Here is a 20,508-nt window from a genome sequence, read left to right on the forward strand (position 1 = left end):
TGTGCATCTAGGGTTAAGGTCATCCCCTTTCAGGGCCCTAGTTTCATGGCACCAGTGTTGGTTCTATCGTGGCTCTGCGTATCTGGCGCGGAAAAGCTGTGTATCAGAACTGACGTCAGCGCGCATGGGCGGCGTCTAAGTACTCCGACGACGTCATTCCGGCGCTAATCTTATTGATTCTTGCTCCTGAAACCTCTCTACATATTTTAGTATTTTTCCAATGCCTAGAAGGCAATAATTTAATGCAGTGCAGGACACACAATGTATATAAAAAATAAAATACATAAATGTATTTAAAGGTGGTATGTTTGCACCCCTTTTCAGTTTCCAGTTCTCTAGATCAGCAATCAGAATTTGTATTTAAGTAACAATGTTTTTAATAGGCATAAATTTAAACCACTGTTTGCACTTATCCTGTGTTCCACTATAATGTATTTATAATCCATATTGAATGAACTCATCTTCTCTGATTATTGTCCACCGACTTGATTTATTCTCTTCTGCTTCTCTGAAGCGTTTTAAATATGAGCAGAAGAGCATCCAGGGGGCTTTGCTAATGATGGGGAATATTATTTGTTTCACAGAATGCCAAACTTGTTGATTTCTGTCAACTTAAAGATGCTTTCTAAGTGGAAAATGTTTAGTTGGTTTTGTAACTGTTGGGTATTGTTAATTGGTGTCCAATGTAAGTGGTAGAAAACTTCTTTGTCGGCTAATATCCAGTGGAGCTGTGGGGCAGCCCCTTTTGAAAGGTGTTGGCCCGGTTTCCCTGTGCTGGCTAGCAGTGAAGCTCTGAAGGATGAGATGTCTCCAGACTAGCAAGTGCTGCAATTGGACTCTCAGAGGTGGGTCTAGGGCATTCCCTGAGAGACCTGCTCACTTGCTTGGTACATGTCCAGGGTTTTTTTTCTGGTTGATGTTGGAGAACTGTTAAAGCAAGTTTGGGTAATACCTGATTCTTTATCTAGTGCGCCACACCTTGAAACATCTCCTGTGTAGATGTTCTGAAAATGATTCAGTGTATCCTTTGTTATGTGAAACATTTTTTCATTCTAGAGAAACATTGCTTGGGAATGTATATTTCCTTATCCTATTCATGTAGAGCTGTGTTTATTCTAGGTTTCATTTTATCTGAAACAGAAAGCGCATATTTAAAGGAGAATGTGAACTTGTTTTTCAGAAATGAGAAGCTAGATTTGGAAACCGCTATGAACATTGACCAATTAAAGAAAAAAGTTCCACCACAGTTATTATATAAGGAGACGTACAACAAGTTTGAGGAAGGTAATGCTTCTGCAGAAAATAGCAATTGATGTTTTGATTTCCACCACATGAAATAAGGGGCGTTCTCTTGCACGTTTTAAACCTTCTTGTCCTTATTATGGGTGTCATACACATGAAGGCGCATTGAATTATAATCCAACTATCTTTATTTGAACACTGCTGCTTACTTATGATATTTTGATTTGCAGGTTGTGTCCGTTCTTAATTATTAATAGAAATGAAAACAAGCTTTTTTAGAGTAGCCCGTACCTCCATTCAAATTTAGTAACTCACCTAGTCTAATTATCTTTAATGCTCCCTTGAAAAAAAGCTACTGCCAACCTCATTACTATATCCTTTGTAGCTTCTTAGGACGCAGCTTTTAAAACGGGCATCTTGAGTGTCCTCTTAAGACATTTGTAACTCTCTTCCAACAATTTGACAGCTCTGGCTAGGCCTAGCCAATCTGTGCCTCCCCGGAGGAGCTGCACAGGCGGACTAGGATAAAGACAAAAGCTCTGGTAACTTACACCTTGCTGCCCAGTGTGGGGGTCTGTCGCCTTACTTCCTCAACAAGAACCAGCCCGCAAACCCTTTTTCCCACAAGCCTGGGCTCTCAGGTAAATGAGGGTGTTAGTAGCTTGCCAGCACTCCCTCTTCAAACTCTGAAACTATGTGCTGTCCAGGTAAATGTATTTATTAGCAAAACAGATGGAAGGGCATTCCTGGAGCTTTGTAGCCTTCTTGTTCAGTGTTATGGCAACACACCAGCACTGAAATAGGGAATTCTCTTTCAGGGGTTCCTCATCAATAATCATAAGCACTGAATATTCCCGCCCATGTGCGGGGACTCAGGAAATAATATAAAAATTATATATGGAAACCACATATGTACAGCTCTACATATATGTATGTACATATATAATTTTTTCTCATACCAGTGCAGCTCCCAATAAGAGGCTAAACAATGTAATCACACATATAAAGACTGAATTTGCAAACATATAAAAACACAAGAGGGCAAGTAGCACTTGAACTCATAAAGCAAAAAGACTGCAAATAAAGTAGATATTGTTAGCCTACAGGCTGCATTGTAAACCAATAGCATAGAAAATTAAAAGCCTTTTCAACAAAAACTGGCACCGTGCCTTTAAGGCAGCCATGACCCCTAGCTTCCCGTCCTGCCTCAGGGGTGACAGTTAGGTCAGTTCTTTCCGGCTCCTTCAGTCAGGACCTTGGATTTTCAGCTCTTAATTTTTTTGACTTTCTTTCAAAAATATCTTCCTAAACTTCAAGTTTTTCACTTTCACTTGACTTCTTTTGCCTTAGAGTGCAAGCGCTACCTTTTTGTGTGACAGAAAAGGTTTATTTTTGTCAAAAATGCCTTCCTTATTCAACTCTTGCTCTTCCTGTGGCAAGAAGAAGGCCAGGACTGATACACACCCTGTGTGTATCCTCTGCCTCCCTAAGTCTCATTCTTCAGACAACTGCCATCAGTGCAAGAAGTTGTCCAGGAGAACCATCAAGGAGATGGAGAGGATTCATCTTTATGGCCTCTCCGAAAGAGGTAGGTCTCCTGTGAGGCAGCAGAAGAGAACCCAGTTGACGTCGAGAGAAGTCCCGGCCTGTTCTCCGTCTGCTTCTGGATCGACGTCGAAGCTGCCTACAACGAAGAAATGTTGAAGACCTTGATGCGGCGCATCTTAACTCGACTACGAAGACATCGCCGTCAAAGGTATCTGTTCCTCCGTTGACGTTAACCAGGTGACGTTCAACGTCGAGAGGTAGGTCTCCGTCGGCACTGGGCGGGCGTTTGACGTGGAGACAGATCACTCTGTCATCGCCCGGCATTCTACGTCGAGGCACAGCGCTCCATCGGCGCATCGCGATCGACGCAGAGGCAGTGTTCCGTCAACTCCTCATCACAGTGAGTCTATCGTCATCACCTTCAGGCTCTCCCAGTTCACACCGAGGGTTAACGTCCAGATCTCCGGAAGTGATGATCTTGACGTCTAGCAGCCCAGTGTCAGAGGGTCACCGAAATTCCCCAGCAAGGTCATCGCAGGAAGAGGTGAACCTATCTCCTCCGGCACAGTCACCTGAGGGGAGAGAAAGGCACCAGTCTCCCTCCATCCATTTGTCACCAAGATGGTACAGGCCGTTGCATCACTGGGCTACTGACAGGGACACGGCAGTGCAACCTTACTCGAGCAGCCTTACTCGAGCCCCCAACATAGATCTCCGTTGGCTCGTTTAATTCAGGCAGCGGATCGGTACTGATCCCCCTTCAAGAGCCAGAGCTCGCAGCTGCACTCCTGCGCATTCACACAGAAGGAGGTTCGGATCAAGAAGCAGGAGGAGGGCACACAGTTCTCTTCCAGGGGATCCTCATCAATAGTCCTAAGCACTGAATATTCCCGCCCATGTGCGGGACCCCGGAAACAACATAAAAATATATATATAAAAACACATATGTCTCGCTCCACATATATGTACGTACATATATCCTTTTTCTCACACCAATGCAGCCCCAAAACTGAGGCTTAAACAATGTAATCACATGTACATGTACTGCAATTAGTAAGGAAATATCAAATCAACATCAAATGTCAAATATCCCTTGAACTTTGTGTTTTAATGAGTAAAACCACTCATAAATCCTGAAAATTGCTAATAAATAGACATTGTTAGCCCTCAGGCTGCATTGTAAAACAATAGCATAGAAAATGAAACCATTTTCAACAAAAACTGGCACCGTGCCTTTAAGGCAGCCATGACCCCAGGTTTCCCATCATGCCTAGGGGTGACAGTTAGGTCAGTTGTTCTTTCCGGCTCCTTCAGTCAGGACCCTGGTGAAACAGCTCCCTTTTCGACTTTGTCAAAAAATATTCAAATTTTACTACAGTTTTTGCTTTCACTCGACGTCTTTTGGTTACTACTACCTTCTTTTAGGCTTAAAGGTAATTTTTCTGTCAAAATGCCTTCCCTCTTTGACAAATGCCCTTCATGTGGAAGGATGAAGGCCAAGACTGAGACTCATCCAGTGTGTATCTTGTGCCTGCCAGACTCTCATTCTTCAAGTTCCTGCGACCACTGTTAGATTTCGGCGTCGAAGAGATCACGGTCAACGTCGAGAGGGCGCAGGTCATCTACACGACATCGACGTTTGATGTCGAAGCAACCACCGTCAACTGGTCAGCGGAGATCCAGAGAACAGGGTGGCTCGAATTCAAGGCATGTCTCCCCTGCAAAAACACAGGGAAGGTCACCTTTGAAGCAGGTGGTGCAAGAGTTGGATAGTCAATCATTGGACCATCCTCAGGCCCTTACATCTCAGCAGGGTTCCCCAAGACCAGCATCAGCTGCGGAGGTGGAGCAGTCCTCTGTACAGGATCCTCCCAACAAAAGGAGAAGGGTCTCAGATGAGAGAAGTCGGTCGAGGTCTTCCTCTAGACGGTCTCTGGTGAGCCTGTCTTCATCCTCCTCGGCATCTCGCAGTAACAGATCTTCGGATGGGGAAGTCAGCTCCTCGGACAGTGAGAGGTCCAGGCATTCTCTTCCAAGGTTGCAGCATGGACAAGCGGATCAACGTCCTCCGGCACGTTCGTCAGTGAGAGATCGCACCCAGAAGTCTCCTTCTGTTCGTCTTTCCCCAAGATGGTACAGACCACTTCACCACTGGGCAGCGGACAAGGAGACGGCGGACCGTTTGAGGGGGTATCGAGAACAAGCCTCCCGCCCCAAAGAGCGGTCGCGCTCTAGAGTGTGCTCCAGTAAGAGAAAATCTAGGACCAGGAGCAGAAGGCGGTCTCATAGATCTTCAAGTTCATCGAGGACCCGGTCTCAAAGGAATTACTCTCCGACTCTAACAGACAGCCCACCATCGAGAATATCTCCAACTGAATATTTTTTTTTGTTCCAATACATCTTGGGCAGGGGAGCCCTGAAGCTAGGAGTGCCTATGACCGCTCCGCAGGTCAAGACGACGGTCATCTTTGAAACCCTGCAGCACAGATCGGCACCCAAACCTTTGCTGCCGTTGCATCATGGATCCGGTGAATGAGGTTTTCCGGACTCCGGTGACGGTGAAGTCTGTCCCAGCGAGCATTCTTAAAATATATCGCTCGCCTGAAGAGGATCCTCTGTTCCTCAAGTCAGACCCACCACCAGATTCAGTAATCATTGCAGCGGCTAAAAAATCCAATGCGGTGGCCTCCTTATTCACGGTACCGCCGGATAAGGATAGCAAGTTGCAAGACTCATGGGGGAGAAGAGTGTGTAACACCTCAGCCTCTTTCCTCAAGGTCGCCAATGCGGAAGCTCTACTGGGCAGATACAATAGATCTCTGTGTGACTCGCTTCAGAGGTTTTCTGGAAAGCTTCCTCCGGAAGATAGAAAGGACTTTGAAGAGATTCTGATGGAGGGCAGTCAAGTCTCCAATCAGGTTATAGGGGCGGCAGCAGATGGAGCTCCTCTGGCTACGCATGGATATGCGCATGGGATCACAGAAAGGAGATCCTCATGGTTGCGCCTGACAGCCTTAAAACCCGAAGCTCAAGCCAGAAGCCTAATCCTTCCTTTTTCGGGCACATCTCACTTTGGGGCGAGTGCTGATGAAGAGATGCAACGGATGAAAACGGAGTTAGACACCCTTAAAGCCGTGGGGCTTGAAAAGAAAAAGGAATTCCGGAAGAAGTTCCGCTCTGACAACAAGGGCTCTTCGAAGCAGAGGGTTCAAACCCCTCACTGGCAGAAGGGTCAGAACCAACAAGGCCAACAAAAATCACAATATAAAGGCAAGCGCAATTCCAAAGGAGGTGGGAATCAGCGCCAAGGCAACAGCTTCAGTAAGCCTCAGCAGAAACCATGAGTCTTCACTTCCCCCAGCGCCGTTGTCCACTCCAGTGGGGGGAAGCATTGCACATCACAGGGCCGAGTGGCAGGCCATTACAAAAGATCAATGGGTGTTGTCTACGCTGCAGAATGGGTACTGTCTTTGTTTTCATCGTCCACCTCCATCCGTTCCTCCGATGCCAACATCAAGCCAGCTACAACTGCTAAAGAAAGAAGTAGCGACACTCCTCGAAAAATCTGCCATCGAGAGGGTGCCGGTGGCTCAAAGGGGGAATGGAGTCTATGCAAGGTATTTTCTGGTCAGAAAAAAGGCCAGAAGGCATAATACAGGCCCATTCTGGACTTGAGGACACTCAATCTACATGTCAGAAAAGAAAAGTTTTGCATGTTGGCGCTTCATCAAAATATATCCATATCTCAGGAAGGGGGATTGGATGTGTTCGCTGGACCTTCAAGATGCATACTTTCATGTCCCAATACGGCTCGATCACAGGAGATTCCTTCGGTTCCGGGTGGGGACCTCCCACTACCAGTTCAAAGTCCTACCGTTGGGGTTGAAGTCGGCTCCCAGGGTGTTCAAGAAGTGTGTCGCAGTGGTGGCGGCAGATCTACGCCGCAGGGGGTCTTCGTATACCCATACCTAGACGATTGGCTGTTAATAGGTCCTTCCCCAGACAACGTAAGGAATCAATTCCATACCTGCATAGAACTATGTCAGCGGCTAGGCCTACATGTCAACTACAGCAAATCTGTCTCCCAACCCACTCAGAAGATTCACTTCCTAGGAGCTCTGCTAGACTCCGAAGTAGGAAAAGTGTTTCCTTCGGAGGAGAGACAGTTTTCTATAACGCTAAAGTGCCAGCAAGTTCTTCGCAGCAGGACTCAAAGTGCGGAAAATAGCCTCCCTCCTAGGGTCGATGGCGTCATACATTTTCTTGGTATCCAATGCCAGACTTCGGATGCGTCCTCTTCAGCAGGATCTGGAGGACAAATGGGACCAGCAATCAGCTCGCTGGGAGGATCAGATCACTTTGTCTGAGGTGGCTCAAGCTTCCATCCCGTCGTGGACAAAGAAACAGAACATGCAAGTGGGAGTTCTCTTCCATCAACCTCCTCCTGTGCAAACGATAATCACCGACGCGTCTCTACAAGGCTGGGGAGCACACATGGGGCCTCTCCAAGTGCAGGGTCTGTGGTCTTTCAAAGAGAGCACCTACCACATCAACTTGCTGGAATTGAGAGCAGTCCACCTGGCCCTCAAAGCGTTCCTTCCCTCACTTCAGGAGGCAGCGGTTCTAGTACAAATGGACAACACCACCACGATGTACTACTTGAACAAGCAGGGAGGAACACGCATTGGCTTCTGGCTCGCAAGTTGTCTGTTCAAGTAGTCCACCTCCCAGGAGAGCAGAATGTGAGGGCGGGCGCACTAAGTCGGCACTTTGAAGACAGAGAGGACTGGGTTCTCAACGACGAAGTGCTAGAAGGTATTTTTCAGTCTTGGGGTCGTCCTTCTATAGACCTCTTCACGGACGAGGTAAATAGTAAATGCCCAAGCTTCGCCTCAAGGTTCAACTGGCCAGGAACAAGAGGGAATGCTCTTTTGATCGACTGGTCAGGGGAATTTGTGTACGCTTTTCCACTCCTTCCGTTGATCCCGAAGGTGGTGAGCAAGCTGAACCACTCGTGCACATCAATGTTCCTGATTGCCCCCGACTGGCCGAGACAATGGTGGTACACAGACCTGCTTCACCTGTTAGTGGCTCCTCACAAGAGGCTTCCATGTAGGCCGGACCTGGTATCGAAGATGAACGGGAGGATTCACCATCCCAACCTTCCGTCACTGAGCTTGGCAGAATGGCTCCTGAGGTCATTCAATACGGCCATCTAGGACTGCCACAGGACTGCATGTCCATTCTGAAAGAAGCACGACGGCCTTCCACAAGACATTCTTCTGCATGCAAGTGGAAGCGGTTCTATATGTGGAGTATGCGGAATGGGCATAATCCGGTGAAGGGTCAGGAAGAAGCAGTTCTTCCCTACTTGTTGTACCTAGCTAAAGCAGGGTTGAAGTTCAATTCCATTAAGGTGCATTTAGCTGCCTATAACATCGTATAGGCGATCACCTTCAAAAGCTTATTTTTTCCAGTTGCCAGCAGTAAAGGATTTCCTGCAGGGTCTGAAAAAGGTGTACCCTCCAACACGTCCTCCTTCTCCTCCCTGGGAGCTGATCCTAGTACTATCAACATTGATGGGCCCTCCTTTTGAGCCCATTCATAAAGCTACTTTACAGCATATTTCCTGGAAAGCCGCTTTTCTGGTTGCGATTTCGTCAGCTCGTAGGGTGAGCGAGATTCAGGCTCTCTGTACCAAGGAACCATATACAGTGTTTCATTTGAATAGAGTGGTGCTGAGAACGCACCCTTCTTTCCTGCCGAAAGTGGTGTCAGAATTTCATGTCAATCAGTCGATTTCTCTGCCCACTTTCTTTCCCAATCCCTCTACTCCAGCTGAGAGGGCTTTACACTCTTTGGACCTGAAAAGGGTTTTAAAGTTTTATCTGGACAGGTCCAAGTCTATTCGGCATTCTGATCAGTCATTTGTTAACTATGGATTGATCAGAACTGGTCATGCAACATCGAAACGTTCCATTTCCAGATGGATCGTTTTGTGTACAAACTTGCTTACCAATTGGCGCAAAAACCTCTGGGGTTTACCCCTAAAGCGCATTCCACTAGAGGTAGAGCTGCCACGGCGGCTTACCTGCATAATGTGCCCATGTCTGGGATTTGTAAAGTGGCGACCTGGAGGTCTGTCCATACATTTACCAGATATTACTGTCTATATTCTGACACGAGAGCAGATACCCAGGTGGGCCAGGCCTCCCAGAAGAGTCTGTTTATCAGCTGAGTTATTGGCTGTTATGATTTGGTTGGGTCTTGTACTTCTCATTTACCTGCAGGTGGTTGATGGGCTTGCTATTCTATTCAGTGCTTATGACTATTGATGAGGATCTCCTGGAAGAGAAGGATAAGTTACTTACCTGTAATCCTAGTTCTCTTCCAGGGGTATCCTCATCAAAGTCATAAGCAACACACCCGCCTCCCCAGGTAAATGAGATTCGGTACTATTACAATCTTATGGTTGGCTCGGTCTTCAGGGTTATGCAAAGAACAACTGACCTAACTGTCACCCCTGAGGCATGATGGGAAGCCTGGGGTCATGGCTGCCTTAAAGGCACGGTGCCAGTTTTTGTTGAAAATGGTTTCATTTTCTATGCTATTGTTTTACAATGCAGCCTGAGGGCTAACAATGTCTATTTATTTGCAATTTTCAGGATTTATGAGTGGTTTTACTCATTAAAACACAAAGTTCAAGGGATATTTTTCCTAATGTGTTTTTGTTTCCTTACTAATTGCAGTACATGTACATGTACATGTGATTACATTGTTTTAGCCTCAGTTTTGGGGCTGCATTTGTGTGAGAAAAATAATATATGTACGTACATATATGTGGAGCGAGATATGTGTTTTTGCATATATATTTTTATATTGTTTCCGGGGTCCCGCACATGGGCGGGAATATTCAGTGCTTATGACTTTGATGTGGATACCCCTGGAAGAGAACTAGGATTACAGGTAAGTAACTTATCCATCTCCGACTCCGTCCTCTTCTTCCACTCGCACATCGCATCAGGACTATTCACCGACTTTGACTGACAGTCCACCGTCGCGGGTCTCTCCGGTGGACGACATCTACACGTTTCAGGACATTCTGGGCAGAGGAGCAGTTAAGCCTGGTATCCCTATGCCAGCTCGTCAAAGCAAGTCCTCAGTGATATCTGAAATCTTACATCACAAGCCAGCAGCAAAACCTCTGCTTCCCATGGTACTGGGCATCATAGAACCAGTGATGGACATTGTCCTCATGCCAGCGACGGTTAAATCCGCTCCAGCGAGGATTCTAAAGAGGTACCGTCCGCCTGAGGACGATCCATTCTTCCTCCGAGCTGACCCTCCCCCAGATTCGGTAATAATTGCTGCGGCGAAGAAGACCCATGCCGTTGCATCCTCCTCCACTCTAACACCAGACAAGGAAAGTAAGACGCAGGATTCCTGGGGAAGGAAGATTTGTGGTACTTCTGCCTCCATGCTAAAAGTCTCCAACGCAGCGGCGATCTTGGGCCGCTACGATAGATCTCAATGGGACTCCCTACAGCGCTTCTCGGAGAAGCTGCCTCAGGAAGATCGCAGGGATTTTGAGGAAATCCTAACGGAGGGCAGCCAGGTTTCCAACCAAGTCATCAGTGCTGCGGCGGACGGATCTACCCTTTCGGCACATGCATATGCTTATGGGGTATGCACAAGGAGAACATCCTGGCTGCGACTTACGGCGCTCACACTTGAAGCGCAGTCACGTATCTTCAACCTTCTGTTGTCTGGTTCCTCCTTGTTCGGATCACTCGCAGATGAGGAAATGACACTCACGAAGATAGAACTGGACACCCTAAAGGATGTTGGCCTAGAAAAATAATTCCGTAAACAATTCCACCCTTACAATCGGCGATCATCCCAACAGAGGGTTCAAACCCCTCAGTGGCAGACAAATCAAGATTAACAGGGGCAACAAAGGTCGCAATATAAAGGCAGACGTTCCTCAAAAGGAGGATGAAACCAGCGTCAAGGCAACAATTCCGCCAAGACGCAGTCGAAACAGTGAGTGCTCACTTCCCGCAGCGCCGTTTTTACCACTCCAGTGGGGGGGGGGGGAAGTATCGCAAATCATCTCGAAGAGTGGCGAGCTATCGCAAGGGATCGGCGGGTGTTAGCTATGCTGCAGAATGGGTACTTTCTACGTTTTCAACATCGCCCTCCTGTTCCAACATTGTCACAAGTTTAAACTCCTGCAGAAAGAGGTTACCACCCTTCTCAGATAATCAGCCATCGAAAGGGTACCAGTGGCACAAAGAGGGAAAGGAGTTTACTCGCGATACTTCTTGGTAAAAAAAAAGTGCCAAAAAGCAGAGTACAGACCCATTCTGGACTTGCGTACACTCAACCTATACATCAAGAAGGAAAAGTTTGGCATGTTGGCTCTCCATGAAATATATCCACATCTCAGGCAGGGGGATTGGATGTGTTCGTTGGATCTTCAAGATGCATACTTCCACGTCCAGATCAGTCAACATCCTATGATTCCTGGTGGGATCCGCTCATTACGAGTTCAAAGTCCTACCCTTCGGGTTGAAGTCAGCCCCCAGAGTGTTCACGAAGTGCATGGCAGTAGTGGCAGCCACTCTGCGCCGCAGGGGTGTCTTCGTGCACCCGTACTTGGACGACTGGCTGTTGAAAGGTCCTTTCCCAGACATCATGAAAATTCATTTCCTGAGCTGTCTCGAACTGAGTCACCGGCTGGGCCTGCATGTGAATGTCAACAAGTCAACTTCACAGCCAACACAGAAAATAAACCAGTGATATTTTCTATCTTCTCTCGACTTCTTGGACGCATACGTTCACATCCCCATTCATTCAAAGCATCACCAATTCCTAAGATTCGAGGTGGCTGGGGTTAATTACCAGTTCGGCCTTCGCTCAGCTCCCAGAGGCTTCACGAAATGCATGGCTCCGGTAGCAGCCTTTCTGAGGCAACAGGGAAACCAAGTTTACCCCTACTTGGATGAGTGGCTGGTATCAGGGGCGACATTTCACTCTGCCAGAAAATCTACGCAGGCCTGTCAACATCTCTTCAAGTCTCTGGAGTTACAGCTCAATGTGGAGAAGTCAGATTCTGTTCCGAACCAGAAGCGTGCGTTCCTGGGAGCTCTTCTAGACACAAGGCTAATGAAGGCGTATCCCACTTCGGAACGGAAGCTCAAAATAATGCGCTTCATATCCCTTCTACGCGCCAAAGAGTTCACTTCTGTGAGAGTATTCAAATCCTTACTGGGAATGCTGTCATTTTGCATCCCGTTTATTCCAAATTGTCGGCTGCACATGAGGCCTCTACAGGAACAGTTGGATATGCAGTCGGTGCAGATACATGGTTAATTCGAGGACGTTATCTCCCTCTCTCAAACGATAAAACAGTCTCTGTCATGGTGGGAGAAGGAAATCAAAATTTCTCCAGGACTTTCATTCCAACCAGTTCAACCTCATTACATAATGACGACAGATGCCTCAATGGATGGTTGGGGGGGTTGGGGGGGGGCGCGCATCTTCAGGAGTTGCACATTTACGGAAAATGGTCCCTTCACACATCAATCTCTTAAAACTAAAGGCAGTGTTTCTGGGACTGCAAGCTTTTCTGCAAGATTTTCTTACCAGAATCCAGGGATCCTCCGTTCTAGTAAGAACAGACAATACCACAACAATGTTCTACCTTGCCAAACAAGGGGGCACCAGGTCTCTCAGTCTATCGGAAGAGGCCCATTAGATATGGAGATGGTTAATTCATCACCACATAACACCGCAGATAGAGCACGTCCTGGGCGTGTACAACGATTGGGCAGATTCTCTAAGCAGAACCAATTACCAGTGTCACGAATGGGAATTAAACGACATCCAGTTGAAGCGGGTCTTCAAATTTTGGGGCATTCCAAAACTGGATCTGTTTGCGACAGAAAACAGGAAGTGCAAAAGGTTCACCAGCAGATTCCCTCGGAGGAATTCTTGAGGGAACGCTCTACAGAAGCAATGGATGGGGAACATGCGCCTATGCGTTTCCGCCGTTTCCCCATATCCCGCGAGTGTTGAACAAGATGAAGCAAGAACCATGCCGTCTAATTCTCATAGATCCAGCATAGCCAAGGCAGTTCGCTATCCCCACACTTTCTCTTCCCTCCGCTACCAAACTTACTCTCGATGAACAACGACCAAGTTGTTCATCCTCAAATAAGGTCTCTTAAGTTTGTCAGCCTGGAACCTCACAACTAAGAATTTGCAGGCTTAAACATCTTGCAGGATTGCAGGTCCATTCTGCAGCGGGCCAGAGCTCCATCCACTAACAGGGCTTATGTTGCAAAATAGAAGAGATTCTGTCATTGGTGCGAAGAAAAGGAATTGCATCCTCTCCGGAACAAATTTTGCCCTACTTGCTTCACTTAGCCAAATCTAAATTAGCTCACTCAATCAAGGTACACTTGGCCGCAATCTCCAGGTTTCGTAGAAGGTCAGGGGAACTTTCTCTGTGGCCAACACTAATCGCTAAGGAGTTCATGAAAGGACTCTTCAGGGTTTTCCCACCCTTAAAATGTCCTGCAGTTCCGTGGGAACTAAATACAGTTCTGGCACAATTGATGAAATGACCTTTTGAACCCAATCATAAAGTGAATTTGAAATATGTTTCTTGGAAGACGGCTCTACTCTTAGTCCTCAGATCGGCGAGAAGAATCCATGAGATTCAAGCTTTCACGATTGATGAACATTTTCTCCAAATTAGACAGGATAAGCTTATGAGGACAAATCCTAAATTCATCCCTAAAGTTCCACTTCATTTCACTTGAACGAACCAGTTGTACTTTCCACGTACTTTGGGAATCCTTCATCCAACGTGTTAAGAGCTTTGCACTCTTTAGACTTGAAGAGATGCATCAAGTTCTACATGCACAGAACTAAAACTTTCAGAAAATCTGATCAGTTTTTTGTGTCCTTTACATCACCTAGAAAGGGTCAAGTCCTTTCAAGAAACAGGATCGCACGTAGGATTTCCTCGGTGATTGTGTTCTGCCACAGCAGACATTTGCAGGTGGCAACATGGTCCAGCGTGCACACATTTACTAAGGACTACTGCTTGGACTTGGCATGGAAAGAGGACGCTGCTGTGGGTCAAGCTGTCCTGAGACATCGGTTTGCCTAAGGTACTGTGTTTTCATATATATAAATGTTATTTCAATTTAGTCTCGTGTATTTAATTGTCAAAGTTATGAATTGTTTATGGTTAGTTTTTAATGCATAATTTGTAATGATCACCTGTCCAATATGTCTCTTCTGGTAATTGGCGCAATTCATTGCTTTTATCCTCAGTATACAACTATTAAAGTTCACCATAGTTTAAACTGGTCAGATAAAGTGAGATCAATAAACAGTACTTTCGTGACATTCAGCGTTTGTAACTTCAAAGGAAGTCAATGTATTTTGGATTTAATGACAATATCTGAACAGAATTAGGTATATTAGACATATAGGCTCTAGAAAAGAAACTGACATAAATAGGCTCTGTTATTAATATGGAGTAATCTAGGATATACGTACATAACAGTTGTAGATCATTTTAATTGTCGGTATGTGGAATATTAGCGGTCATATGAATTCAGACTGCAGAACAGGATGGCAGACTCAAAACCATAGTGGCACAGTAAATAAGATGATGGTGTGAAAAACAATGTATGTAAATTATGTAAATATTATAAATGATACAACGTTTTTGTTACTTTTTACTGTGGCCCCTGAAGAAGGGACACCAGTCCCGAAATACATCGGGCCAATCACAAACAGCAATCGCCGTTTACCATATTATGTATTGACTTTGTATGAAATGCAATGTATATGTGAAACATTGAATAGAAGTAACAAATCAAAAGGTTGTTATGAAAAGAAATAATAACAACAAAAAACAAAAAAGTTCTAAAAAATCAATTAAAAAATCAATGAAATGATTCAATAGAAAAATAATAAGATTATTGCTAAGCAACTAAAGTATCAGAATTTCTTTTGAATATATATGAACAGTAGTAAATCAACACAAAGCGGTGCGTTTGGTTAAGTGATGATATTCTATCATCTACCCCCATTCTAAAAGAAGGGCTTCACCTATCCGCAAGCTATGGTTTTTACATGGCGAACTACTCTGATACAAGCATGTGAATCTATGAAAGATTCAATACTGGAGAAAAAACAAGTTACTTACCTGTACACTGTGGCCCTCCCTCCTCCCCGTCTAGGCTTGCCACTTCTATCTCAGACTATATCTTTACCTTAGCACACTTGTGCGCGTAATCTGAGGTCTGGTGGCTCGACTGGGGAGCTGAGGTCTAGGGCTGGTCTGTGATTGGCCGAAGTTTGGGCCTACATAAATACGACTTCCAAAGTGTCTCTCCTTCTGGATGTTTCTTATAGGCCTGGGCGGTAAATTCCGTTCCGCTCGCAGAATTTGGGTAATTTTGCGTTATGCGGAGAACGGGGGAATTGCCAAAAATTCCACGATCTGCAGCTTCGCGGAATTTTTTGCTTGTTCGCGCTCTCAAAATGTGTGTTTGCAAGATATTTCTCCCTGAGCACGCAAACAGCGTTCGCGAACAGGAAAAAAGTATCGAGAACGGGCGGACAAAGCAATCTGCGTGTTCGCTGAACTTTTGCGAGCTCGCAGAGATTTTTTACCATTTCGCTGAGCTTTGCGTAGCGCGACTACACAAATTCCGCCCACCCTTTGTTTCCTATGTACTTCGATGGAACTTCTTTTCTAATTGCCGAGAGACTCCCACCATGACGGGGAAGATACAAGCATGTGAATCTATGAAAGATAACTATACTGGAGAACCACAGTGTACAGGTAAGTAACTTGTTTTTTCTCTCTGTTGAGACACAGAAAGCTGTTGGCGTAAGTCACATAACATTTCTATAATATGTCCGAATGGCACAGATGGTGAGGCAAATATAAAAGAATTTTCAGACACATTGCAGTTAATAAATACCCTGGACATAGTGCAAAGACTCTCTGAAGTGAGGCAGGCTAGTATTCAGCAAATGTAGGGCACTGAGACAAGACAATAGAGGGAATGTAGTGTATATCTGAGCTAAATGTAAGGGTACAGTACTGAGCCCATCACAGAAAAAGAATGGTAACTGTCTTGTCTCCAGGTAAACAAACGTCTCTCGTAAGCTGTGTTTTAATTTTTCCAGTTTACCTGTTTCATTTGAGTTAATCTTAATGTAGTGAAACTGGGAAGGGGCTGTATAGAGAGCCTAACCACTTCCACAGGATGTGGTGGATCATCTTATGGTATGGTCCTGTAGGATAATAGTAAACTTCAGGCATGGTCTGACGAACACACCACACCCAATGGCTGGTAACATTTTCAAACTTACAGTGAAGCAGTGTTTGCTGAGGATGGTCTCACATCCGTAGATGGGCAAAATTATACTTAAATACTAGTGAAACGCCACAGTGCTATAAATAAATGAATTCCTGTACCACATAGATAAAAACATGGGAAAGAGATACCATTTAATTGGCAAGAGTGAGAGAGGAACAAACAGAGGCAACTAGAAGCATCAGCAAATTAACAAAGATCTAGAGACATGAGCAAAAATTATGAAAAGCTGACCGACCCACCTGATACCAGACTGCCCTGAGGCAATATAGTGCAGCACTAGATCCAGGATGAATGAAGAGTAGGGTAGTTAACAGAAAAAGGAAATCACTATGTGAAGATGAAATATGTATCTTGAATGTTAATGTTTAGGGCATTAGGGAATTGTTGCATTTGGTTTGAAAATGCTTCTTTTATTGGAAGCGGCAGGACAGCAGAGAAATAAAGGAAAACGTTGACAATATTGTGGTGATTGTTTGGATTAGGATATCTGTCTTTTTACATCTAAGCTTGTGCTAGAATCCTTTCTATGCAGATTCTTTTATGAGAGACGGTGATCAAACTATGGACACTTCTAGCTGCAAACCCTCGCAATTGCTACACTGACACTCAGCAGCAGTCTCCCATTTAAAGAAAGAGTGACTCGATTATTTGTGATTTGTAGAAAGCAGAAATAACAAAGTTGGCCAACATGTTTGGATCATTATAGGAAGCAATGCTATAGCTTCCAGTCATTAGTTTTAAGCTTGGTTATCTAACAGCTTAAGAGTACAATGGAAATAATGTGCAGAGATCCTGGTTCATCCTAGTCAAACTTCAAGTAATTTCTAAAATCTTTAACCGTAGAAAATGTTAACTTTTTTTCTTCCTTGTTTACAGTTGTGAAGGGTGGGATGTATTGTAGCCTTTATGAAGTTGTGGAAAAGTCGAGGACTGGAAGTAATTTGGAGAGTATACTGCAAAAGCTAGAGAAGGAAAAAATAGTGAGTGGAACATGTTATTTTGGTTTATGAAATATTATTCCTCATGCGCCGTATGTTATTTATTGGAAGGAATTTTGTATTATTACGGTATTATGTCCGCACTGTGCATTGACAAATAGTTTGTATTGTGGAAGCTGTTACCAATTTTCTCCAAAGAGAAATGCTTAAAATCTTTTGTGATATTGGTGTTGAAATATTGCATCATGGACCAGTTCTAAATTCAAATTCTGTGTATTATTTCACTGTCTGTGGAGTTCTTATGACCCACTATATTGTTGACCGTAAGCTCACAATACCCCAATGCATGACCTCCATTTTAGATGCTTCTTGTTCATCTCTGGTGTTTTCATAAACAATGAACAGGGGTGGAAGACCATGTTAGGTCGTCTTCGGAGAGAGGACAAAATTGGCATCTGACCCCCGCATCGACAAGATGCTTTATTTCACTATGGTCTTTCACCAGGTTGGAGAGTAACTGTTTAAGGAAATTGTTTTGTTTGGGTCTTTGCAATATAATTTCCCAGGTTCGCATCTAATGACGGACAAATTGTATGCATGCAGTGTTTGTCTGAGAGCATCAGAGGATTAAGGCCTAGGACTATCTGAATGAGTTGAACATTTGCTGCTGTTTGAAGAACTCTAGTTCTATTCTGCGGACCATATCCTAGTAAATCATGGGGCTATTAAAGGAGTATCCAACACTTATGGGGGCTGAGTTGCAAAGCTAAATTCACTGTGTGTGTGTGTGTGTATATATATATATATATATATATATATGTGTGTATGTGGGTGTGTGTATGTATGTGTGTATATGTTTGTGTATGTATGTATGTGTGTGTGTATGTATGTATGTATATATGTCTACCAAGACCAGCATGCACCGGGCTGGAGAATGTAAGCAAAACAGCTGAACATCATTGAGCGGAGTAGGGGCACGAAACCACCTGACTGGGAGTGGTCTCGGTAACAGCATAACATTGTTTGACCCCCCAGGAACTCTAAAGACACCTTGAGACTGGCACTGATGAGGCCGTTTGAAGGCTGAAACGCGTATGCCGAACGTTTCAGGGACAGCTTTCCTTTGCGAATGAAAAATCATTAAAGCCATATCTTGTTCCCCGGAGTTGTCGCGCTGTCTACTTACTTGGAAGAGAGCATTGACTATATATATATATGTATATGTATATGTATATATATATATATATATATATATATATGTATATATATGTATATATATGTATATGTGTATATATATATATATATATATATATATATATATATATATATATATATATATATATATATATATATATATTCCAAGGAAAATCCGATGAAGGCACAGATTCAATCCAGACTGCAAGTACGGACACAGACCCAAAAGTAGGTGCAAGTGTATTTTTATTCTTTGCTGTTTCCAGTCGCCATGACGCGTTTCGCGCTTCCACGAGAGCTTGATCATATGTGTGTATATATATATACACATATTCCAATTACTCCGCCCAACGCCAGCGCGTCTCCAAATCGTCTTGGTAAGATAACAAAGGACGAAAAAGCAGAGCCCGTTCTGGTGCAAATTTCTGTGCTTTATTTCATTTCAAGAAATGAACACTTAGCAGGTCCGCATGACGCGCTTCGCCTCTAGCCGGAGGCTTGATCACATGATGTGCTGCCAAAACTGATGAGGATACTTATAATGCATAATTAATAATCTGGCTTCCGCCCCAACTTAAGCACAGAGACGGCGCTGTTGGAGGTATCGGAGGCCATCGAGGAGGCGCTGGATTCAGGAGGCAAAGCTATGCTGGTCATGCTTGACTTGTCGGCGGCCTTCGACACCGTCCCCCATGAGGGTCTCCTCGCAAGACTCCACGAAATCGGTCTGAGGGGGACGGTGTTCAGCTGGTTTCGTTCATTTTTAGCCGACCGCCGACAAACGGTCTGGGCCTCCCCCGGCTCCGCCGAGATGTCGCCACTGGGAGTCGGAGTACCTCAGGGCTCCGTGTTGAGCCCGACTCTATTCAACATCTTCATGACCCCATTGGCGGCACTGGTGGAGTCTTTCGGGGCCCAGATCGTATCCTATGCCGACGATACCCAGCTTCTCTTCACCTGCCGGAAGGGAGAAGATTTTGATGGAGAGGGTATCCGTGAGTGCCTTGGGGCTGTTTTTAATTGGTTCCAGCTAAACAGCCTCAAGTGCAACTCAGATAAATCTGAGATACTCTTCTTTGGCTGTCCATCTGATCCGGACTGGCATGGGTGGTGGCCCGCCGATATGTTTCCCCCAACTCATTCGTCCCAGTCAGCCAAGAACTTAGGAGTTAAAATAGATAACGAGCTGTCGCTTAAATCCAAGGTTTTGGCTCTTACGGGAACGTGCTTTGGCATCCTTGGAATGCTCCGGAAGTTCTTCCCTCTGCTCTCTGAGGAGCATAGGAAGACAGTTCAGGCCTTAATCGGCTCAAGATTGGATTACTCGAACATCTTATATCTTGGCCTTCCGGAGTACCTCTGGCAACGCCTGCAGGTAGTCCAGATTTCGGCGGCACGAGCCATCTTTGGCCTCCACAGGTGGGCTAGTGCTTCCAGACGATTACAATCGCTCCACTGGCTACCTATCCGGAAGCGGATAACATTCAAGGCCATGACATTGGCCCACAAGGCTTTGTATGCCTCAGGAGCCCAATATTTGCAAAGGAGGCTTGCCTTTTACTATCCGGCACGATCCTTGAGATCGGAATCCCTCTTCCTGGCTGTGGTGCCCCGTGTGAAAAAAGCCCGCATTGGAGGGCGTTCATTCATGCTTGCCAGCTCCGCAGCTGTGGAACTCCCTACCTGTGACCCTGTGCTCTACTTCTAATTTGCTGGCGTTCAGGAAGGGCCTAAAGACATGGCTTTTTGCGCGCTAGGGTTTTCCCGTCCTAGTTCTTGTACTTAGGTAGCCTTTTTTTCTTTAACTATTACTGTTATGTTTTGTATGTTTCCTTTTCTGGTCATGAAACACAAAGCGCCGGGACACTCCTTGTAGTAGCCGTGCGCTATAAAAGACCTATTTAACATAACATTTAACATAACATAACATAAAACAAAGGGTGGAGTTAATTGGTTCACTTCCTGGCATTTAACTCTTTACAACTGTAAACCTATTTTGCGTCACAAAAGTATCTTTGTGCAGAAGTCAACATAAAAGACATAGTGTCTGAAATTCATATAACTTCATTGCAGTGCTTAAGTATAGCAGCAAAAAATTTGCAAAATACGCAATATAGACCATTAAATATATTATCATATATAAGTCTAAAATCATCTATATACAAAAC

At 44.9% G+C, this 20,508-nt stretch overlaps 1 protein-coding gene across 4 annotated transcripts in view; it reads left to right on the forward strand.

The window, feature by feature from the left end:
- TASOR (transcription activation suppressor) overlaps window positions 1–20,508 on the forward strand; it is a 939,357-nt gene that overhangs the window by 302,777 nt on the left and 616,072 nt on the right. For all 4 annotated transcript variants that reach the window (XM_086939126.1, XM_086939124.1, XM_086939127.1 and 1 more), the window contains exons 10-11: window positions 1,181–1,284; window positions 17,085–17,188. In XM_086939126.1, coding sequence (XP_086795252.1) covers window positions 1,181–1,284; window positions 17,085–17,188 — 208 coding nt within the window. The remainder of the gene's footprint in view (window positions 1–1,180; window positions 1,285–17,084; window positions 17,189–20,508) is intronic.

This window comes from Lissotriton vulgaris, chromosome 9 (assembly GCF_964263255.1).
Source record: "Lissotriton vulgaris chromosome 9, aLisVul1.2, whole genome shotgun sequence".
Lineage (NCBI taxonomy): Eukaryota > Metazoa > Chordata > Amphibia > Caudata > Salamandridae > Lissotriton > Lissotriton vulgaris.